The sequence below is a fragment of the Pelodiscus sinensis genome, chromosome 4, assembly GCF_052426305.1.
Source record: "Pelodiscus sinensis isolate ZL-2025 chromosome 4, ASM5242630v1, whole genome shotgun sequence".
In the NCBI taxonomy this organism is placed as follows: domain Eukaryota; kingdom Metazoa; phylum Chordata; order Testudines; family Trionychidae; genus Pelodiscus; species Pelodiscus sinensis.
Genome location: NC_143055.1, coordinates 79,668,671 through 79,693,632, shown reverse-complemented (window position 1 = coordinate 79,693,632; position 24,962 = coordinate 79,668,671). Strand labels below are relative to the sequence as shown.

The 24,962-nt window shown below is 42.9% G+C and overlaps 1 protein-coding gene across 1 annotated transcript in view; it reads right to left on the bottom strand.

Annotated features, from left to right (window-relative positions):
* The window catches only part of DCHS2 (dachsous cadherin-related 2), a 199,798-nt gene that overhangs the window by 54,131 nt on the left and 120,705 nt on the right, over positions 1–24,962 (bottom strand). The window contains exons 7-10 of the mRNA XM_025185469.3: positions 23,874–23,973; positions 8,067–8,224; positions 5,450–6,290; positions 1,629–1,868 (exon numbers count right to left, since the gene is read on the bottom strand). Coding sequence (XP_025041254.3) covers positions 1,629–1,868; positions 5,450–6,290; positions 8,067–8,224; positions 23,874–23,973 — 1,339 coding nt within the window. The remainder of the gene's footprint in view (positions 1–1,628; positions 1,869–5,449; positions 6,291–8,066; positions 8,225–23,873; positions 23,974–24,962) is intronic.

Sequence of the window (24,962 nt, the reverse complement as noted above, 5' to 3'; positions counted from 1 at the left end):
GTTGGCGTATAAGTCAAAATTCTTTTCTGTGCTATTACAACAAAAGTCTTGGGTGACAGTGCCCCTTTCTGGTCAAAAGAGATTAATGCATATTTGCTCATTCCATTACAATGAAAGGATCTTTATCTAGTAAATTAACTTTTAACTCAAGAAGTATATTGTTTAGAAGGAACAGAAGTTGCAAATATTGACTTAAAGTTACTTTAACTTTACCTTAAAAAGTTTCAAGTTTTAGAAAAAAAATCACTGTCTTCCACATCAGGTTCCCAAACAATTCTAGATCTACTTCTTTAAAGTAATAGTTTTCCAAAATTAAGGCCTGATTCTGCTCTTTCTGTTATTGACTGATGTTTTGTCTTTCAATTCAAAGGCAGGAGAATCAAGTCCTTTGCCATAATAGTCTTTCTTTAAGCATAAAGGATAAATACGGGCCTACAGAAGTCAGTAGGGATTCAGTCAGTCATTGACTTCAATGGAACCAGGATTTCACTCTGAAAATGGACTCTCTGCTCGCTTAATGTAAAATTTTTAATATAGGGTGCTGGAGCAAAAGACTCCTTCTTGGGAAAATCTGAAATTTGGGAAGTATGATTTAAAGGGACACTGCTACATAGCTTGAGGCAACATTTAGTTTTTCTCCCTTTTGTTTAAAAAAAACACATACTCCCTGAAAAAAAAATGAAGTTTTTTAAATATCAGTTTTTAACAAATTTAAACATTCCTCTTTCGTGTCTGCAACCCAAACACTGCAACATTACGCTAGGGCACAAATCCAAGAACCGAATTCTCCAATATGATCTGTACAGATGGACTCTTGGACAGAACCCCTAGACTCTGACTGTATCTTGGCACCTGTGCAGGTGTCCTGTGTATCAGAAAGCCTAAGTGAAATGCAAAGACTAAACTGTATAAAGGATGACAGGAGAAATTATATTTTAAATAGCTGTTCAATTTTAATCATTTAAAGTGTTATTACTGAGTACTTCCTTTTTTCTTTTTTTTAATTTTCTTCCAGTAACATCTCTTTTCTCAGCTGTGGCAATCTTCTGTACTTTTTTTTTTTTTTTTTGCACTGATTATTTCTACTTTGGAATCTGAAAATGAGAAAACTTACATACAGTTTTAGTATTTGGCCTGAATATTCAAAACTGGATTCTGGTTTCAGCAAACTCTGAGCCGAACAAGAAAGACTATTTCTATTTTTCTCACTTTCTGTGGCTTGTTTACATTTTCCATGTAGAAGAAAGAAACCTTATTGGAGAGCCCAACTTCAATCACAGTCTACACTGTAATAAACAACCCATGGCACTGAGTCTCAGAGCCCGACTCAAATGACTTGTGCACAAGCAGGTAAAAACTGCAGTTGCTATGTTTAAGCTTGGCCTAGAATCTGGACACTCAGACCAAACCTCCACCTCCACATTGGGTTTCAAAGACTGGGCTCTTGACACCTTCCTATCTGTGGATCCATTGATGGCTGATCAGCCTGATTCTGGAACCACAGGTCTTATCACAGAAGGGGAAGGTGCTGGTGGCTATTTGCTTTAGCTATATAGACATTAGGAGCCAAGATCTGGTAATTAACATTATGTTCAGTATGAAATAATGGTTAAAATGACTGAAATTACCTGAATCTTGGTCTATAGCTTCCACCTTAATGACAAATTCTCCTGGATCTTGGTTTTCAGAGACTTCAGCTTCATAAAATTGCTTTTGAAATACAGGCCTCTCGTCATTTATATCTAAAATGTTTACGGTCAGAATCTGGGTTGCAGAGAGTGCTGGTGTGCCATCATCAAGAGCCACGATAGTCAAACTGTAGTACTCTTGACTCTCGTGGTCCAATGGTAAGGCAGTGGTTAGCAATCCTGTTGTAAGGAAAAGGTCAAAAAGACATTATTTCATGACAACACTCCGCTCAGTACATTTAGTTACATTACCACAATAAATAGTCTGGTAGCACTTTATAGACATAGTCACTATTTATTTAACCTGTGCAGTCCAAGAGAAGTTCAAATAGTGCAAGTATTTAGATGACTTTTTAATGTGCAATGAGCTTTGAAAATGTATAACTTTAAATAGGGCACTGATTTCCATATTAAATACGTTCAGTTTACAAGATTTTTTTCTATTAACTGTAAAGCACTGTGAAATCATAACACCTTTTCAATAGCCCTGCAAACTCAGTCTTGGGCTCCATATGAGTCAAACTGTATTTTTATCAACCACTACACAATAAAGGTTCCTACAAGACAAATTATGTCATCAGTGACATAAATGTGACCCCACTGCTTTCTTAATACTGTGCTAAAAACTTTGGCACTTTTCACTGATGAAACTTTTAGTCACTATGGACATGTCTACACAGGGATAAAACTCCCATTGCTGGCCCAGATGAGCTCACTCAAGGTCTTAGAGCTTAGGATTGAGGGATGAAAACTCATGATGTAGACACGCAGGCTTGCGCTCAAGCTCTGGGAACCTCCACCCAAGGTCCAACCCAGGCCCAAGTCAGCTGACCCTGACCAGTCATAGTCTTTTATCCCGGTGTAGCTATACTCTTTGGGGCTTCCAATGGAGTTGCACTGGTGTAACTGACTGCAACTAAGCATTTGTCTATACAATTAGTTCATAGCCAGTTGGTGCAGGACTCTCCCTCACTTTGCCCGCCATGCTCTCTGCCTATGTGCATTTTCTTGATGTGCATTAACATGCATTGATGGGTTTTGATCTCATCCTGTTTAAAAAACAAACTAGACCAAAGTGTTTTAGAGAATGATTGATGCACACGAGCAAGGTCCACACTGAACATGGCAGCCAGGGTAAATTCACACCCCAGCTTGCCATGAACTAAAATTTGTGTAGCTAAGCTCTTAGTAAATAATTGTGTTGTTGTATAAGAAGGAACAAAATCCAATCTCTTACGCGTGTTCTTTCTGTAGTGCTAACTCAGGAATAAACTTATTTTGTCACTAAATCATTTGATGTGAATAGCATGTATACAGGAAGGATCTAAACAGCTTAATAAAATGTGCCATTTTAAAACATACAAGTATGCTGTAAAAAGATCTTTTTTGCCTCTCTTTTGGTTTATTGGTCCTTTGTCAGATTTTAAAATTCATGAACAAAATATGGCTCTCTTAAATAGTTCTGAAGTGGCCACTGTATTCCAATACCCTCCAAGGGCAATGAAGTGTAAATGTTATTAATACACAGTCTTACTGTTGGTTTTTCAGACATGTATGTTTTGTTTCTATGTGTTCATTCATATTTTGCATTCATTTTTCCTTGTTTTAATTAAAAATTAAGGATTTGAAAGCTGAGTTTTAGGAAATTAACTTTAGAATACTTATTTACGTTGAATTTGTAATCAGAACTCTTACCAACCTGAACTCCTCTAATGCTTTGAAAGTCTTTTTATAGGAACCATTAGCCTTGTGACACAGATACACCTTTCACGTACTGAAGTATTCACCTACTAGTATCCTTGCCCTTAGGGGAAAAAATAATTATACAACTGGTGAAACAACTAGATCTACATGATTCACAAAACCTGGGCTTTCCTGGGGCATTTCTTCTCCTGAATCTGTCCTTATTTTCCCTTTCTATAATTTTAAGTCAGCCTTAAATCAGCCTACCACTGTTTAAACTTCTGCCTAGCAATTCCAAACTCTGAGAAGATCACAGAGCAAAGGTCTAGTGAGTATGTGTTGTTTTCGTTATTGCATTCTCATTACCAAGGAAGAAACCTATCCTATTGCTTTCTGATGAGTGAGACTTTTCAGCAGTTTGCTACAAAGGGGCCAATTCCATATTGCTCATCCAAACAAAGCTCCCAGTGATCTCATAAGAAATGTCTTACACACCATTTAGGATTAGGCCCAAAGACGGGAAGGGGAACACACTGCCCACAGGTCAGGTTTGGCATGCCACTGTTCTGCAGCCCAGCAGGAGCTTTGGGCAAGCTTTCTCCTGCCGTGCCCCCTGCACACCACTCAAAGTGGCCAGCTGCATGCTATGCACCCTTAGTGCACGGCCCTCGTCTCCAGCATAATCTTGCTGCTCCTTTTGGCTGGAAATCTGCCAATAAGAGCTGGTTGGGCAATGCTCGCAGCGCAGACAATGCGTGGAGACTTGCCCCCATGTTAAGCACCTCCCAGTCATAGCCTGCACCTACCACTCTAACCTCTTCCCCCTCTCAACAGGCTGCCCCAGTTCACAACCTAGACCCTCTGTACACCCTCCTGCGCCCACACCCTCTTCCAGAGCCTGCAGCCCAATCTCCTGCCCCAGATCACAACCCTTGCTGTCCTAGGTCACAACCCAAATCTCTGCATCCACACTCCTGTTCCCCTGCCCAGGTTACAACTCCTTCCGCACACCCTGCACCCCTCCTATTCCCCTCCTCCAGATCAGAATCCTCTCCTGCACCCTCTACTCCCAGACCCCGAGCCTCTCCCGGACCCCAATCTCCCACCCCAGGTCATAACCCCCTCCTTCACACACGCTCCCTCTCAGATCCCACATCCTCCTGCATCCAAATCCCTTACCATGATCTCCCTACTGCACACAGCCTCCATTCCAGATCCCAAACCTCTTCCATTAATAGAAGAGTGTGGCCCTCAACCACTTACTAAATGCTTGGAAGTGCCCTCCAGTAAAAATTACTGCCCACTTCTGCCCAAAGGGAACTTTTATTTTACTTTTCTTTGTCCACAGGGCCTTATAGGTGTTCGTTAAAAGATACAGAACATAAACTCCACTAAGTCCATATGCCAATGCCAGATATTTTGCAGTATGTATAGCTTCTTTCTCTCCCTAGTCACTCTTTAGAAAATGTGAGGTTTAATTTATATCTAAGAAGATGCTTTTCTTTCCATCATTTTAAAATACATCCGTGTGTCTATGATAGTAAAAGAGCAGTAGCAGTGAGAGAAAATTTGTGTTGTTTCAGAAATCTGTCCCAAAACTATGGGAATCCCACAGATAATAGTTTACATACACGGGCCTGCAATCACAGAGAGGACTAACAATGCGTGTATAAACCACAAATAAGTGGTAGCAATTATTTCCTAAAAAAGATATACAACTGCCTACCCTTTCTGAAAAGAGAAAAAAAATGGATTCATGTTTGAAATTGACAAATCACAGATCTTGTGTAGCTTTCTGCACAGCCTGAGAATGGGGAATGAAAGACCCGAGAAATTACAGGATGTTTCAAACCTCACTATCTTCCTCTCTAAGTATAAAGTGCATTTCTTTTACCTTTTCTCTCTCTCAATAACACATCTGACACAAAACACTACAAAGCACACATGTCTCTCCTTAGGGAGAGGCTGAAAAACCAAAACTGTGACAGATGTTAGTCACTAGTTAACACAGTCTTGGAAGACAGACAGATATTATGGTGACAACCGTAGCCTTAGAATCTATATAGAATACACAGTACCTGTGGTTTTATCTAGCAGAAATGCTTCGTTTTCATTGCCAGAAAGAATGTGATATGTAACTTGTCCATTCCTTCCTTCATCTGGATCCTCTGCAATTATGTGATGTACTAGCGAGCCTACCTGTGCATTCTCCATGATATGGGAAAGAGAGGAAGACACAAAACTGGGAATGTTGTCATTAATATCCAGAATAACAATTTTTGCTGTTAGTGAACCAAGTCTGCGTTCTGTTAAGTTTATTGCCTGATCTGATGCAGATACTGTCAGGACAACAGAATTAGTGACCTCTCTGTCTAATGGAATTGTTGTGATCAAGGTGCCATATGAAGGATGGATGAGAAATGGATTTTCTCCAGAGTCACTTGTTGCTATGGAATACTGTATTTTGCTGTTCAGAAAGCTGCCATCCCCATCTTTTGCATTGAATGTATAGACAGGAGTGCCAACAGGTACATCCTCCTCAATGCCAATCACTATAAAGTTATCCTGGAAATAAGGAGAGTGGTCATTTTGATCTTCAACATCAATACAGAGAAAAACAGTATAGTTATGTGAAGGATTCTTATTATAATCATTCATAACAACTCTCAGAAGGAAGTGAGAAGTTGTTTCATAGTCAAGTTCCTTGGAAAGAAACAGATCTCCTGTTGAACTATCTATTTCAAAATGATCATCATCCTCTTCTTCAGAGATACTAAAATGCAGTTTTCTGGTGGTTTGCAGTTGATGACCAGGCAACTTCACTGAGCTCAATATCTGTGCAGGCTTGAAATTCTCAGGTATGACAAAGTGCCTGATATCTTGAGAAAAGACAGATCTCCCTTTGGGAAATGGGATTACCTGAAACAAAAGCACAAAGACACTAATTTTCCATTGCTTCTATTGGGATTTTTGCAATTTACTTCTTCTTTACTAATTAAGGGTGTCTAGTCATTTGTAGTTTGCTCATGTATAATTCCCATTAGCATTAAAAGGCATCGAGGACAGAGCAGACTTTATAATTGTATATGTATAACATAGGGAAAAGCTTTAATACCTTCCTCCCCTGCAATTTAAGTTAAAAATCAACATTAAAAAATCCTCTAAGTCACTACTCATATTTATTCTTCTGAGCCACCATTGCATCAAGGTTGGAGCAGAGAAGGGAATAAGAGGTTATTTTCCCTCCCCTTAATTTCATGAGCTCCACAGAGGGTCCATACACACTGCTGTCTTCTACAGTGGAGCTCTGCAAACTGAGCTGGGAACATTTTTCAAAATCTCAAATTCGAATAGGGTGACAAAACTGTTTCTCACGCAGCTTCACTCCTGAGCTGCCTTCCCTCCTGTGTCAGAGATGTGGTGTTGCCATAAAATCACTATCCATCATTTATGGGTACGTCTAGACTACATGCCTCTGCTGACAGAGGCATGTAGATTAGGCTACCTGGCATAGTAAAATGAAGCGGCGATTTAAATAATCGCTGCTTCATTTAAATTTATATGGCTGCCGTGCTGAGCCGACAAACAGCTGATCAGCTGTTTGTCGGCTCAGCGCGATAGTCTGGACGCGCGGGTGGCGACATCAAAGGTATTTGTTGACCACCCAGGTATACCTCATCCCAGGAGGCATATACCTGGGTGGTCGACAAATACCTTTGATGTCGACACCAGCGCGTCCAGACTATCGCGCTGAGCCGACAAACAGCTGATTAGCTGTTTGTCGGCTCAGCGCAGCAGCCATGTAAATTTAAATGAAGCGGCGATTATTTAAATCGCCACTTCATTTTACTATGCCAGGTAGCCTAATCTACATGCCTCTGTCGCCAGAGGCATGTAGTCTAGACGTACCCTTAGTCTGTCAAATATAGATGGGAAGTTGATTCAATTGCAGATTGGTTAAAATGATTCAGAAATTCCTTCAGCTCAGATCACTGAAATGATCTAAGAATGAGAGAAATTCTTCAATAATTGAGCTGCATCAGTCTCATGACTGAGAAATGTGTATTGTATTCTTTAAAAGTACCAAAAATTGACTTTCTACTGATGATGTATGAATAATATTCTTGGCGACCTATAGCATAGGGATTTACAGAAGGCCCACAACAAAACAGATCCACTGTGATTCTGATGATAGGTGGCTACATAGCAGAAATGAAGGTAGATTTAAAATTTCCCATGCATGGCAGAGCTGATTTCTTTGACAGCTCTATATAGGGCAGCATGGCGGGGTGAGAGCAAGCAGAGAATGGGACATCATATATAAAGGAAATTGCATCCTTTTATGTATTTTGTCATCAGAATGTCTCTATTTTCAGTCTTGCTGTGTTTGCTTTTCGCTTTGCCTACTCGCTGCTCCTTTTTTAACTTTTTCATAGGATAGTTTTCCTCTGTTCTTCTATGTCCACACTCTTTCCTAACAGGGCATGAACCCGTAATATTGCAGGGGTATCAAAATTAGATTCAGTAGAACAATAGCTAGACTAGGGAGAAGTCTGATGAGAAGATATGTTCTTTTTGTCAAAATATATACAATTTACTTTCAACATCATCTTCCTTTTGGATCCTAAAAGATATCTTTTAAAGACACAGAAAATACAGTATCCATTTTCTAATCAGGGCTAAACAAACTGGTACCTGAATATTAACAACTGCATGTCCTTGAAGAGCAGGCATTCCTTGATCATTTGCAGTGACCAATACTCTGTAGTTAGGTCTCCAATTGTATGAAAGAGCTTCAGTTGTTCTTAATTCACCATTCTGGGCATCAATCTGAAAGTGACCTAAACCGTCTTCTATAGCAAAAAAAGAAATTAGTTGCTGTTAGTATAAATATTGAAAATACGGTTCAATAATTGCAGATCTTTCATAGTCACACATTAGTAATATAGGGCAAAAGTGAACAATAATTTTTGAAGGGGGGCCACTTCACAAATTTCCTGGTCTTTCCCAGAAAGGGCAGCACCAGGACACTCCCCATGTTTCCCACCCACAGACCCTGATTGGCCTGGAGATGGGGGAACATGTGATGTCTTTGCCCCCACCTACTCGGTGCCTAGGGAGAACCACCAGCTGTTTTGAACAGCTGGCAGTTCCCTCTAGGTGCCACATGCCCCTGGCAGCAGGAGGAGACTTTGCTTACTCCCCCACCCCCAGGCCAAACAGGGCCTGGGAGTGGGAGAGCATGTGAAATCTTTGTCCCCTGCCTTCTCCATGCAAAGGGTACGTGGCAGCTAGAGTGAACCACCAGCTGTTCTGAACAGCTAGTGTTTCCCTCTGGTGCTGCATGCCGATCAGTGGGAAGGAGACTTCGTGCACTCCCCTGTTCCCGGTCTCATTGGCATGGGTGATTAGCAAGGCAGACACAGGCTGGATCAAATGGCTTGGCAGGCCTCATCCAACCCACAGAGGCTCTCTTGCCCACCTGATATATTGCATAAATCTGAGGTAAGAGAATTTGCAAGGCCATTTTACTTCTATGAGAGTTGTGGGAGCACTACACCATTGAGGATCAAGCTTATCATTAGTATGATTTGCTAACTGGGAGCTTAATTGTAAAATACCAATTCATGGGGATTATGAGGGACAAGGCACCTGTTTATATACATGACCAGGCTACCTAACTAACTGGTCTGTGCACAAGTGGGAAATAAGCTCTCATAGGGCTGCTACTTATACAAAAGGCAATGTGGACAGGGAATGGACAGATCTGAGCAAACTATTGGTGGCTCCTTAGCAGGTGAACTGTTATGGAGGGCAAAGAAAAGGTCAGAGGTGTAGAATTGACTTACTCCTTCCATAGAGCAAGGAGGAAGCAGGAAGCTGACAGAGGCATGTAGTTTAGACGTACCCCAAGAGTCTGATCTTTACCTAGGGCAGCATAAATACAGGTTGGACCTCCCTGCTCAAGCACCCTTGGCACCTGAGCGGTCCCAGATGAGGGAATTTGCCGGACCAGGGAAAGTCCCTTGCACTCACCCCTCCTTGTCTCCAGCTCCTTTGGCCATTCTGGCTGGGCTACACAGCTGTACTGATCCTGCTGCCATAACTGTTGCTACAGCCAGCACAGCAGCAGACAGTCCTGGCCCCGCTGCCAGCCAGTATGCGGCTCCGATAAGGTTGCAACCTGCCATGGTCCCAGCTGGGTTGCAGTGGCCCCGGGTCCACAGCCACAGCCCCAAACGCGCTTCCCTGCGGGGATGTCATGGCCAAGCTGCCACGGCTCTGTCTCCAGTGCCAGGCCAGCACACAGCCCCCATCAGGTTGCCACAACACAACTCCACTGCCAGGTCAGCATGCACAGACTGTCCTGGCCCCAGCTGGATTGCTGAGCTTCACCTATCCCGCTACCACAGCCCCACGACTGCCGCTGGGCTGCTGATGTCCAGCTCTATTACCACAAACATTACCTCGCCCGGGACCTTCAACTGCTGGCCCTCCTGCCACAGTTATTTCTGGATGAGAGAGTCCTGGTTTAGGGAGGTGCAACCTGTATAATAATCTACTTCTGTATTTGTTCTGAACAGGAAAAATATAGTCTAAGGGTACGTCTACCAGAAGCATCCCAAAATAGTTACCCCACTTCTTTTAAATATGCCACTATTTTGAGACCTACTTTGGCATCCCTGTAACCTTTATTCCGTGAGGGTTAAGGGATGTCTTGAAATAGTGCATTATTTCAAAATTTGGTGCTGTGTAGATGTGCCAAATTTTGAAATACAATATTTCAAAATTCAATCAAAATATAAATAAACAATTTGTGTAGTGAAAATTGTGCATCTTATTTCAAATTTAGGATGCTGTGTAGATGCTCCCTCAGGGTAGGTCTACACTACAAAGTTAATTCGAACTAACGGACGTTAGTTCGAATTAACTTTGATAGGCGCTACACTAGCACTCCGCTAGTTCAAACTTAATTCGAACTAGCGGAGCGTTTAGTTCGAACTAGGTAAACCTCATTGTATGAGGACTAAGCCTAGTTCGAACTTACTAGTTTGAATTAAGGGGTGTATAGCCCCTTAATTCGAACTAGTGGGAGGCTAGCCCTCCCCAGCTTTCCCTGGTGGCCACTCTGGCCAACACCAGGGAAACTCTATTGCCCCCCTCCCGGCCCCAGACCCCTTTAAAGGACATGGGCTGGCTACAGTGCCCGTGCCAGGTGCAAGCCTGCCAGCACCCAGCTAGCAGACCCTGCACCTGGAACGGCTCGAGCCCTCCCCCTCTTCCCAGGACCAGGCTGGTGGCTCCTGGGAGCTTGCTCGGGACCGCAAGAGGCGGGCACCCGCCTGGTCTAGTGCAGACATCGTGGACCTCGTCCACGACCTCCGCACTAGGCACAGGAAAGTGGCTGTCTAGGGCAGGAGAACTGCCAGCCTGGCCACCCAGGAGCAGGTGTGCATGAAAATCAAGGTGGTCCACTGAGACACCCGACCCTGAGCTTACAATGGCCGTACTGGGTCAGACCATAGGTCCATCTAGCCCAGTAGCCTGTCTGCCGACAGCGGCCAACCCGAGGGACCCTGGAGGGGATGGACCGAAGACAGCGACCAAGCCATTTGTCTCGTGACATCCCTCCCCAGCCTTCCACAAACTTTGGGTAGGGACACCACTCCTACCCCCGGCTAATACCACTCCATGGACCCAACCTCCATGACTTTATCTCACTTCTCTTTAAACTCTGTTCTAGTTCTAGCCTTCACAGCCTCCTGCAGCAAGGAGTTCCACAGGTTGACTCTTTGCTTTGTGAAGAACAACTTTCTGTTACTAGTCTGAAGCCTGCTACCCATTCCTTTCCTTTGGTGTCCTCTAGTCCTTCTAATATGGGAACTAATGAAGAACTTATCTTGATGCACCCTCTCCACCCCACTCATGCTTTTATAGACCTCTATCCTATCCCCCCTCAGTCTCCTCTTTTCTAAACTGAAAAGTCCCAGTCTCTTTAGCCTCTCTTCATATGGGACCTGTTCCAAACCTCTGATCATTTTAGTTGCCCTCCCCTCTCCCACCCTCTCTCTTCCCCTCTCCCACCTCCTTTTCCCAGTCTCCCCCAGTTTTGTTCAATAAAGAGAGATTCTATTTTTGACCACACGTTTTCTTTATTTTGTACATCAGGAAGGGGGGCTAGGGAAGGGTAAGTGGAAGGAGGTGAGGGAGGAATGGGGTACGAGCCCCCGATGGGGAGGACTGGGCTGGTTCTGCGGGCTTCTGGGGGTGGAAGCTTTCCTGCAGACCCCCAATTGCCCCCTCTCCCCAGATGGCAGCCTGCGGCAAGTGAAGTGTGGGCACTCAGGGCACTCCAAGACAGGACTGCTTTGCAAGCGGGGCACCCCTGAGAACTGTCTGTCCGGGGTGGGGGTCGGGTCCCTTTAAGCACAGCCCTCGGCTAGCCTGAGGCAGCAGCTCCACACTCTAAGTCCTCATCTGATGCCCTGCTGGCACTGCTTCCGGCCATCCTTAACCCCAGTTCAGGGTCCACTTAATGTAGACATGCTAGTTCGAATTAGCAAAACGCTAATTCGAACTAGTTTTTTAGTCTGGATGTGTTAGTTCGAATTAGCTTAGTTCGAATTAACTAATTCAAACTAAGTTAGTTCGAATTAGCGCTGTAGTGTAGACATACCCTCAGAGTTAAAATCCTATGCATACTTGCCTTAGAACAAAATGGGAAAATCAGAAACAATTCTTTTATAAAAACAGTGAGTCCTACGCCACCTTATAGACCAACAATTTATTGGGGCATAAGCTTTCAAGGGATGGAGCTAAAAGCTTATATCCTAATAAATTGTTAGTCTTTAATGTGTCACTGGACTCTTCATTATTTTTGCCTATCCCTCTGTAAATTAATCCTTTATAGTTCAAACAAAGAATGGCTACAAGTCCAATAATGGGTAGATTATCATTTAAATTAACACTAGTAGCTACCCCATATTAGTATTTATTCTAGACTCCAAGGAAATGTTAGCTAATAAGAATATTGCCACACCATATCTAGCTATTTATGCCTTCTCTCTCCCACTTGAAATATTGAAATTCCTAGAATGAAATCCCAGGTTTCCTCCCCAATTTTAGCAGAATGTTCAAAAAATATTTAAAACATAAGAAACTGGAAATTTCAAATGCAGTCTAACAATTTTCCCCTCAAAATATCGTGTATACAATATGTTGCCACATGTATTTTAATAAGGTTTGTTTGTGTGTTAAATATAATTGCATAGCATAACAGCTGCTATCATCCAGCCAAAAGGCAAGAGAAGAGGTCATGGATGTGGTTTAATTAGGCCACAACTTTATTGGCTTAAAATATCTGGGAGAGGCTGACAATACATTGCACAGAGCAGGTCATCATTTCCTTGAAAATTTCCACATAACCCTCAGTCTGGCCCTAGCCATCCTGTTGCTGGGACCTTGCTTCCTTCAGCCTCTCATTTAAAGGTTAAGGGGACTATACACGGATTGGAAATCTGGTACAAGTTTAGGTACTAAGTTGCAACATTATAGCCTAAAACCCTCATCCCATTTCATGGATCCCAAACCCACTGTGGGGAAGGCCAAAAAACCCCAACCAATCCCACTTCAGCGAGGGGACTGGGAAGGAATTATTTACTCCAAGGAAGACTGGGTGACTAGCATAGTGACCACAGCACACCATGAAGAAACCCAGATCTTTTTCAGATTCTATGGGTTGGAGGCTGGATGCTGCCAGCCAAAATCAGATGAAAGAGGACTTCTGGGAGCTGAATGTTTCTAGCCTCTGTTTCTCTGGAAGTGGGAGACAGGGGAGGGATCATGTGAGGATTACCTATTGTGATCCCTCCCTCTGGGGCATCTGGTATTGGCCACTGTCGGCTGACCGGATACTGGGCTAGTTGGACCTTTGGTCTGACCCAGTATGGCCGTTCTTATGTTCTTAATGGGGTATAAATAAGACACACACCCCTTTCAGTCAGCTGTAAGGGAAGTGCCTTCCCTGACCTGGGCCAGACTCCTCCTGCTCCACCTCAGTATACCCCTTCCTCTCCCTCCCTCCAGTGGCAAAGAGAGCCCTTAAAGGAGCAACAATTTATTTTCTTCTGGCCAAACTACATGTCATATAGCTGCTGCAAGGACATTCTAATAAGCAATTACAGTAAAAACAAATCAAAGACAGATGATGTAAACAAAATATACATAAAGAGCTATATTTCCATGGAGAACCTGAGTATGAAACTGTTCCCCAAATCTGCATATGCAAATTAGATGCACATGAAAATGGCCATTTATGCATGCAATAAGCTTAGCCCAGAGGTGTCTGCAAAATATTTGGGTCTCAATATTTTAATATGCAATTTAGGAGACTATTGTGAAAACACGGCATTGATTGTAAATATTCAGGAGATCTTTTTCATTAGTCTTCAAGGCTATTTTAGAGTGAAAATTCATTTCCAGTGCATCATTTAACCCCTTTTAATTTGATTCTTGCTTTTCATTGTGCAACAAACCTAGGAAATTACCAACCAAAAGGACATAGGGTGAACAAGCAAATATATTTTATGGAAAATATTGTATTCTGCATTTTCCATTTTATTTTCAGAAAATTAATGTTTCTATACAATTATTTTCATATATAGCTCTTGGTAAGGCTTGTGTTTAAGGCTTTAATAGCATGTGTCACAGTATTCACAGCTACCCTCCATTATTCCAAACAACATTTTATCACAGAAAATTCCAGCGCAAGAGAAAGTTAAAGGAGAGAGAAAAATAGGACTAAAAAACTCTATAAGCATATGTTTATAAAATTTACTACAAATGCTATATTTTATAGTAACTGACAATAATAAACAAAAGTGCATTAATATATCCTTCATGTTCTAACAAATGAAGCTTAAATTTAAAAAAACCCTCCCCAAGTAACATGAAAGGTAGGAGACAGAGCAGGTGGCCATGCATTCAAATGGAGTGGCCATGAACCTTATTAAGACAAAGTTAAGGTCCTACTGGGGAACAGGTACATGAGGGTAGAGCAGGGGGAAGCAATGATTTTTGATGGGAGGGAGAAACCTCCAGGAATTGGGTAAATGGTCAAGGGCTTCGCTCTTCTAAATTAATGGAGAAGGTGTGGGGTCTAAGATGGATTGGAGTAGGAGGGGGTATAGGATCAGGGAAAGAGTTTGCACTGTAATTCTGAGTGATGAGGTCCGAGCATAAGTGGAAGGCTACTATTCTGTCGAACCAATGATGAACCAATGCTGGTGGGACCACACCAGTGCTATTAGGATTCATGAAGCCTTGGGTTGGCAGATCTTAAAAAGGACTCTCGGAATGAGAGGGAAGGAGTGGGAAAGGGTACAGCATGTAGCTCAATCAAAAGTGGTACAATACATCTGCAATGGAATTAGAACTGTGGTTCAGGAAGGGCAGAGCCGTTGGCACTTCCTGTTGCTCCATGTCACGATCAGATCCAAGTAGGGAAGCCCCCAGCTTTGGAAGTTTGACAGGGCAATGTTAAGCTTAATGGCCAATTTGTGACTGAGGAATGAGCATCTGAGTTGGTCTGCTAGTTGCTTCTGTGCACCCAGAAGGTATGACACTTGCAGGTGTATCAATTTGGCAATGCAAACCCCCCAGAGTTCTAGGGCTTCCTGGCAAAGAGGAGAGGAGAATGTACCACCCTGGTTTTTTTATACAGAGCATTGCCAATGTGTTGTCTGAGCACTGCCACATAGGCACTCTTGAATATAGTTTCTGAATGCCTGGCACACCAGATGAACGGCCCTGAGTTCACATACAATGACATGCAATGAGAACTGCGCCTGTGACCACAGGTCTTGGCTTCTGTTATTGCCTCCCTGCACTCCCTACCCTAGTGCTAAGATGTCCAAGACTAGAGACATGGTAGGGCTGCAGTTTGATGAAGGGGACTTCTGCACTTGTAGCCACCAGCATAGAGCCTGGAGAATGGGCAGGGGGAAGGTTACAATACTGTCCAGGAGTTCCTGACCAGCTTTTACCCCTCCATTAACCATGCCTAGAGGGGCAGTTTGGTGTGCTGGACCATGTATGTAAACATCATGTGGCCTAGCAGCTTCATTCTGGATGTTGTTGTGAGGAACTGGCAAAAGGTCTCAATGATGTCCCTGCAGGTCAGAAGTGTCCCCTAGCTATCATGGAGTCAAAGAGCCCCTGTGAACTATTTTTTGTATAGGACCAGTATGGATTTGGGCACTTTCAAAATGAGGCCCAGCCTGAGGAAAAGTGGCATGAGTCAGGGCCAAATGCTCCATCACTTGAACTTGTAGCTTGACCCTGATGAGCAAATCGTCCACATATGGGAACAATTGACCCTGGTTATGGTAGAGGAATGCTGCCACTACTTCGTGAATATGTGGGGAGCTGCTGAGAGCCTGAATAAAACCACTGTGAACTGGTTGCACTGGCCACCAACTACCAAGTGGAAGAACCTTCTGTGGGCCATGGTAATAGAGATGTGGAAGTATGCATCTTTCATGCCAAGTCCTCTGAATCCAGGAAAGGAGATATAGAGAGCAGGGAGACCAATCAAAACCTTGCTTTCTTGCTGGAAGTGATGAGGTCTCAAAACTAGGCAGGGAGCTGAGGTTTGTAGGGCTTCTAGGATGCAGGAGAGTGAATCCCCAGGGAGTTCAATGCTTCCCTCAAGTCCTTCAGCCTGTGAAAGAAGGAATCCATGTCCTCTGCAACAACCACACACAGTCAAAGGGCAGGTTGATATAATGTTTTGGACCATGAGGATATAACTGACACCTGCAACCATGCACTGAACTTCAGGGTAACTTCAGTAGCCATGGTATGGGGTGCAGAGTTTCCTGAAATGAAAGCTGCTTGTAGAGAGGTCCTTGATACCTCCTTGCCTTCCTCCATTAACACCATAAACTAAGAGTGTGAGTATAAGGGAGCAAGCTCCTGGAGTTTTATTAGTGAATTCCACAGGTTGAAGGTGTAGCTGCTAAGAACTGCCTGCTGGCTAGCCACTTGAATCTGAAGACCCCTGGTAGAACAGATCTTATGGCCGAACAGATCCAGCTTTTTCACTTCCCCGACTTTGGTGCAGGACTCAGCTGACCCTGCCACTCTTTGCCTTTTGATGTATTCAGTCACTAAAGTTCCCAGTAAAAAAGTGTTCACATATTCTTGCCAGGATGTATGGATTGGATAAACGAACTGTAAAGTGGCTAGATTGTTGGGCCCAATGGCTAGTGATCAATGTCTGGTTGGCAGTCAGTTTCAAGCAGAGTGCCCCGAGGATTGTTTCTAGGGCCAGTTTTGTTCAACATCTTTATTAATGAACCGGATGAGGTGATGGATTGCGCCCTCAGCAAGTTTGTGAATGACACTAAGCTAGGGGAAGAGGTAGATACATTGGAGGACAGGGATAGGGTCCACAGTGACTTAGACCAGTGGTCCCCAACGCGGTGCCTGCGGGTGCCATGGCGCCTGCTGGGGCATTTATGTGCGCCCGCCGAAACATCTGGGCTGGCCCCGCCCCCGGCGCGGGCACATGCGTGGTGCTGCCCCCGGGCACATGGGCGGCCTCTGCCCCGGGCGCGTGGCACATGTGCGGTGCCGGCCCTGGGCTCAGGGAGCGTAGGCGGTCCCTACCCCCGGCGCGCAGCGCATGCATGGCCCCACCGCCGGAAGCGTGGCGCGTGAGCAGCCCCGCCCCCGGACACCCAACATGAGCAGCCCCGCCTCTGGGTGCCCGGCAGCCACAAAAGGTTGGTGACCACTGACTTAGACAAACAGAGGATTGGAGGAAGGTTACTAGCGGAGTCCCTCAGGGATGTTTTGGGGCCAATTTTATTTAATCTTTTTATCACTGACGTTGGCACCAAAAGTGGAAGTGTCCTGATAAAATCTGCGGATGACACAAAGTTGGGAGGTACTGCCAATTCAGAAAAGGATCAGGATATCATACAGGAAGATCTGGATTACCTTGTAAATTGGAGTGATAGCAATAGGATGAAATTTAATAGTGAGAAGTGTAAGGTTATGCATTTAGGGATTAATAACAAGAATTTTAGTTATAAGCTGGGGACACATCAGTTGGACGTAACGGAGGAGGAGAAGGACCTCGGAGTCCTGGTTGATTATAGGATGACTATGAGACGCCATTGTGATATGGCCGTGAAAAAGGCTAATACGATCTTGGGATGTATTAGGCGAGGTATTTCCAGTAGGAATAAGGAGGTGTTAGTGCCATTATACAAGGCATTGGTGAGACCCCATTTGGAATACTGTGTGCAGTTCTGGTCTCCCATGTTCAAGAAGGATGAATTCAAACTGGAACAGGTACAAAGAAGGGCCACTAGGATGATCTGAGGAATGGAAAACCTGTCTTATGAAAGGAGACTCAAGGAGCTTGGCTTGTTTACCTTAACCAAAAGAAGGCTGAGGGGGGACATGATTGCACTCTTTAAATATATTAGAGGGATAAATACCAGGGAGGGAGAGGAATTATTTAAGCTTAATACCAATGTGGACACAAGAACAAATGGATATAAACTGGCTAGTAGGAAGTTTAGACTTGAGATTAGATGAAGGTTTCTAACCATTAGAGGAGTGAGGTTCTGGAACGGCCTTCCAAGGGAAGTAGTGGGGGCAAAAGATCTGTCTGGCTTCAAAATTAAGCTGGATGGGTTTATGAAGATGGGTTTATTTAGATGGGTTTATGAAGGGGATGGTCTGATGAGATAACATGATCTTGGTAACTAATTGACCCATTCATTATCAGTTGTAAATAGGTCAATGGAGGGATGATAGGAGTTACTATAGAGAACTTTCTGGGTATCTGGCTGGTGAGTCTTGCCCACATGCTCAGGTTTTAGCCGATCGCCATATTTGGGGTCGGGAAGGAATTTTCCTCCAGGGTAGATTGGCAGAGGCCCTGGAGGTTTTTCGCCTTCCTCTGTAGCATGGGGTACAGATCACAGCTGGAGGATTCTCTGCATCTTGGGGTCTTCAAAGTATTTGAAGGCTTCAATATCTGAGATATAGGTGAGAGGATTATTCTAGGAGGCGGTGAGTGAGATTCTGTGGCCTGCACTGTGCAGGGGGTCAGACTAGATGATCATAATGGTCCCTTCTGACTTTAAAGTCTATGAGTTTATGACGATTGAGCCAAAAGAAATCTGATGAGGTTCAACAAGGACAAGTGCAGAGTTCTGCACTGGGGATGGAAGAATCCCAAGCATTGTTATAGACTGGCTAAGTAGCAGTTCAGCAGAAAAGGACCTGGGGATTACAGTGGATGAGAAGCTGGATATGAGTTAAACATGTGCCCTTGCAGCAAAGAAGGCTAATGGCATATGAGGATGCATTAGGAGGAGCATTTCCAGCAGATCTAGAGAAGTTATTATTCCCCTTTATTTGGCGCTGGTGAGGCCACATCTGGAGAATTGAATCCAATTGTGGGCCCCCAACAACAGAAAGGATATGGACGCACTGGAGAGGGTACAGCGGAAGGCAACCAAAATGATTGGGGGCTGGAGCACATGACCTATGAAGAGAGGCTGAGTTATTTGGGCTTATTTAGTTTTCAGAAGAGAAGAGTGAAGGCAGATTTGATAGCAGCCTTCAACTTCCTGAAGGGAGGTTCCAAAGAGGATGGAGAGATGCTGTTCTCAGTAGTGACGGATGGCAAAACAAGGAGCAATGGTCTTAAGTTACAGTGGGGGAGGTCTAGGTTGGATATTAGGAAAAACTATTTCACTAGGAGGATGGTGAAGTACTGGAATGGGTTACCTAGGGAGGTGGTGGAATCTCCATCCCTAAAGGTTTTTAAGTCTCAGCTTGACAAAGCCCTGGCTGGGATGATTTAGTTAGGATTGGTTCTGCTTTGGGCAGGGGGCTGGACTCGATGACCTCTTGAAGTCTCTTCCAGCCCTAGATTCTATTATCCTATTTGTGGCACTACAACTATTTACAACTAACTATGAGATGCTACTAGAATAGTGCTTGGAAAGCAAAAGCAAAGTAGCTTCAATGACTGTCACTGGGGTGTAAGAAGGAACAGAGCAGGCGGCAGGTCAGCTGTAGCCTATATACACTGCCATAAGGGCGTCACTCCTGCGGGCTCTACAGCTGACTCAGTGGGTGATACTAAAAGAAATCTTTCCAGAGATCAAGCAGACAGCATAGACACATACCTATTGGAATGGACATGAGCAAGCACTCAAAGAAGAACACAGGCATTCAGCTCATTTATTTGTCTCAACTGATTGTCAAGCCCTGTATCCCAGAGCTGTCACAATCTGTTCCTGGAAACCTAGCTGTCATTAGTAACTAATCACACAATGACACTAGATCTTTCTCAAATATAATTGACTTTCATAGGCTTCAAAAACAGGTGCCCTTTTTGGAACTGCTATACTATAATTAATAAAAGCGAACTAGTCCGGATAGATACATTTTCAGTTACTGGCGCTATAAAGATATAAGTTTTTGAGTATACAGCTGAGTGTAGATTACTAGTTATTTATGAATGATGATATAAGAGCAGTAGAACTGTGACTAGATGATCATGCATATCTGGATATTTTAGGGTTTCATGGTATTTTGTTTTGATTTAATTTACATTTTAAACTTTTAAAGCTCACATTTGTGTCTTTGAGTAAACAACAATGTTCACTTAAAAGTTTTCCTTTTTAAAATAAAGGTGCATATTTATGATTAACTCCTTTACACAAGCTTCAGAAGGGTAGGCTAGCACACTACCTTCCACAGCCCAATGACTTAAAAAAACAATGTGTACATAACAATTTGCACCTTCTCTGTCAGTTTCATGCAACATGAACACTCTAATTGACTTCTCTCCCCTTTTCCCTTCTATTTCTCCCCCCACCATACCCTACTATTTATTTTGGACCCTACTATTTATTTTGGAACTGGACCTTTAATACTCCATTTATATGAAGTGGGTTGTGCCCACAAAAGCCCATGATGCCATCTACATGTTTTGTTAGTCTTTAAGGGGCTGCTAGCCTATTTGTTGTTGTTTAAGTTTTTCCCTTACACAATTTAATTTGTATTTTAGCTCAAAATTTCTTTAAGGATCTTAAGAATATAAAATATTACTCAGTGTCTAGCATCCCAGTGGAACTGATATCCATAACTCTTGATCTTGAGACAGTCCCTTAATAGTTGAAAAAAATATGCATATCACAAACTGATCACGGTGTTTTTACAGTAGTTCTTATAGTCATTAATACAGACTATATTTATTCATTATATTTTAGTACTGGGTTATCTTCTGAACAAAAGCTCATTACCAAATTATTGATTTCTGACTTTTAAAAATATTAAGCCATTTATCACTGTGAAATAAAAGAACTAGCTATGAAATGTCATTCACCAGGTAATACAAATGTATTATTGGGGAAAGTCAGATGTCTCTAGATTTGTTCACTGACAAGATATCTAGTTTCACTGTTGAAGGTTTTGGGGGGGTTTTTTAGTTTACTTTATTTGACCAAATAAGGTTTTTAGTCAGAATATAATATATTTAACCTTTTGACATTTATAGTGGTAACATACTAAAAAATTAAATGTGGGGATAGTAATCATTTTCATAATTTGTATTCCTATTGAGTTATCTCCAAGGTTTCTATTGTACAGCCAATGAGGGAAATCCTTTGTCCTACTGAAGGGAAGGTGGGACTCTGCAGAGGGACAGTTACCTACACAGACAAACCTTTACTTCAGCATTCTTGGTCCACAGGGTTGGAGGCCTTGATTGCCACCTGTTCTGCAGCCTTCTAACTCCCTACTGCACTAGAGGGGACAGTTTCCTGACAGGTCTTTAAGGCTCAACATAAAGCAGTTCTCATGCCTTTTTTATCCTTTCCCCAGGAGGTGGCGATCTAGTTCTATACTTTTAGGAGTAACATAGGTTCCTAGCACTTTGTAATTCTCCCTATTTAAGAGAAATAGATGCAATAAAACAGACCTTCAGATAAATCGATGATTTTTATTACACAAATACATTACAACTGCAATATTTTCAACCCAGCTGCAAAAATGTAATTTTAAAGTGTCTGTTTGTAGGAGAGCAGATTTAACACTCTGACCCTTTTGGAGATCGGGGTGTCTTCCTCCTACAGAAGGCAAATTTAGTGCATGAAGGTAGAGGGAACATAACTCATAATAAGTGACCTCAGCCTTGCCATGAAGGGATTACTGCCTTCTTTTTTCCTTTAAGAGTGAGAGGTAATTTAGTTTTATGGTACTTTAGTTTTGGTTTTTTATTCTGAAGTGACAAATAATCATGACATGTATAAACTGACAGAGGCATGGATTTGAGCTCAAGTTAAGCAAAAGGAAACAGATGAGAAACTACAGAACTCAGATGGAAACATCAGAGCTGTTTTATTGCATAGCCTGTTTTCAATCAATTTACATGTTTTGTGTGCCAATTACTGCAGATTTAAAATATTAAGCATGAAAGACACTGACTCCTTAAATCATGTGAAACAAAGCAGAGTGTAAAGAATAATATTATTGCATTCTAATATGAACCCTTTACTAATAGTTTTTCAGAAATCATTTTTTTCTTAACATGTTTTACATTCTTGAACAAATAATGTGGAATAGCCAAGGGAACTGCCATTTTTTCTCATTGTTTAGATCAGGGGTGCACAATAATTTTTGATGGGGGGGCACTCCAAAAATTTGCAAAGTGATCAAGGGCCACACTCTTCCATGAAATTTATGGAGGAGGTGTGGAGCATGGAATGGAGGTTGGGTACAGAAGGGAGCTTGGGGGAAGAAGGCAGTTGTGACCTGGGGCACTGGACTGGGGTCCAGGGGACTAGATTGTGACCTAGGGCAGGGAATTAGGGTACAGGAGAGGGTGCAGGGGTTTGGGTTGTGATCTGGCACAGGGGGGACTAATCTGGGGTAGGGGATTCGAGTATTGGATCTGGGAGCGGGTATGGGTGCAGAAGGGGAGCAGAGGATTTGGGTATGTGGAGTAGAGTGGCAGGAGCGGGGAGCAGAGGATTGGGGTAGGGAGGAGCTCGGATGCCAGAAGCAGGCTTTAGCCAGGAGACCTACCAGCCAGCAACCCATCCCTGAATCAGCCTCCCTGCCTGCCCTGCCCCCGCCTACGCACAGGCTGCAGCTATGTGCTCTATGAAGAACTAAGAGCTCCTTGTGCTTCATGGCTGTCTACCAACGGGATTGTTCTGGGGACAGAAACAGCTCCTAAAGCTTTCCGCGCTCCCCTCTGGACTCAGTTTTTAAAGTTAAACTGCCCCGTTGCCGCGTTTCTGAATGGCATGCGGGTGAAGCGAGGCAAGCAGGGAGCCTGTCAGGGGCTCCCCGCAGCATCCATGGGCCAGATCCAATGGCTTGGTGGGCTGGATCCAGCCCACAGATCGTATTTTACCCAGGCCTGGTTTAGATGGTCCTTCCTTATGTTATGTATGATGATGACAGACAAAACAGATTTGTCTCTCTGATCAGCATTAAGGGATCAATCTTTCTCCTGCAGAAGACTAGGAGAGCTTTGTCATTGATTTTACTGTAATCAGAATCAGGTCCTATGGCATATTTTACCTCTTATGTGCAGGAGTTCTGTGGATATTTTTTACATTGCCAAACAGTATCAGGCAAACAATGTCAAACAAGCCTCACTGTTTACTCAGGCTACCTTTGGATCCCAGGCTCAGACTGTCATGAACTTTTCCTATAGCAGGAAGATTTTCAGTTGGACATGGGAAAGGAGAGATCATGTTCCCACTGAGATGTTAAACAGATGCTCATAATTATAAACTCTGTACTATGTGTGCTATTGGATGATTATGGTCTTAATCTTGGGGGGAGCTGCTGCCTTTAATTGAAGATTCTGTGACTTGCCATAAGAGCAAGTGAGTCCTCATAAAGAGGCAGAGAGTGATGGGAAGGGAGCTAAGTGCTCATGCCTCTTCAAATATTTTGGCATGATATATTTGTCATACGTATCCTGATTACTATATACATTGAAGCCTCTGCTATGGCAGCATAAAGAGATTCCAAAAATGTTTGTAAACATAGTCTTCCTTCAAAGTCCCTTTTCACTACCACAGTTGTATAATTGAGCCTTAGTCTAAATAGGAATCACATTCCATATGTTTAGTAAAATGCAGGACAATGTAGCACTTTAAAGACTAACAAGATGGTTTATTAGATGATGAGCTTTCGTGGGCCAGACCCACTTCCTCAGATCAAATAGTGGAAGAAAGTAGTCAGATCTGAGGAAGTGGGTCTGGCCCACGAAAGCGCATCATCTAATAAACCATCTTGTTAGTCTTTAAAGTGCTACATTGTCCTGCATTTTGCTTCAACTACCCCAGACTAACACGGCTACATTTCTATCATATGTTTAGTGGCTTCTTTAGTCCTATAATTATTTGATTATATTTTCTATGGGAATCAACAATTATAAATTCTTACCTGATGAAACTGAATATAACACTAAACCATTGTTTCCAGAATCAAAGTCCTTTGCAAACACAGTGGTGACAAGTGTACCTTCTGGCAGCCCTTCCAAAACCTGCCATCAGATAATGTTTATAAGAGCACTTTACATATTATAAAGGACATTGATGAGTTGTAACTGAATTCACACACCACAAAATAATTAAAGTAATTATATACTAAAACTTTCCATTCTAAAAATTTCAAACACATTGTTAAATAAATATAATTATAAGAAAACTCCAATAAAATTCATTTGTCTTTTCTTTACAGAAACCATTAATATTCCATTTTGAGTCTAAAATAAAATATGACATGCAAATTTAAAAAAATACCAGTATAAACTTCAGCTCCTAAGAATCCTGAAACAGTTCAAGTCCAACTGCTCATACATTCAGATATACCGGAGGCCAACTCCTGAGTGCCTTATCCAATTTTTACGTTATGATATTTAATACCATAATAAAGTAACAAATACATTAGATATAATTTTCTTTAACACCTTAAAATGTCAGGCTTTAATTAATCTGAATATGCTGTTCATTTAGGCCAGGGGTGGGGAACTTTTTTTGGGTTGGGGGCTACTGACCCACAGAAAAATCAGCTGGACGGCTGCACACAAGTGAGAAGCAGAAAAAACCCTCAGTGTGGCCCCCAAATGAGAAGGAGAAAGACATTCCCCTTGCACACCAGAGCCTGGGGGCCCCAGTCTAGTAGATTTTGTGCGCTCCAACTCCCCAGGGGACAGCTGGGGGGCTGGAGCACCAGCACAGGCTCCCTAATGCTGGGGGCCCTGAGCCTGCGGGGCCAGAACCAAGCAACCCAGAGCCCGCATTTTGTTCCTGGGCCTGAGGTTCCCCACCCCTGATTTAGGTTATGCTAGGGGAAATAGACAATGTAACTTTCACATGGAATAAAAGACACGTCTTACTGAGAGAATACACTTGATTTAATCATGACCATGTACCATTCAGAGCACATGTTTTTCATTAAACATAAAACGCTTGGTGCGAACGGAACTTTGGAAGGAAGTCTCAATTCAAGCTTTGTTGCCACAAGATGGTG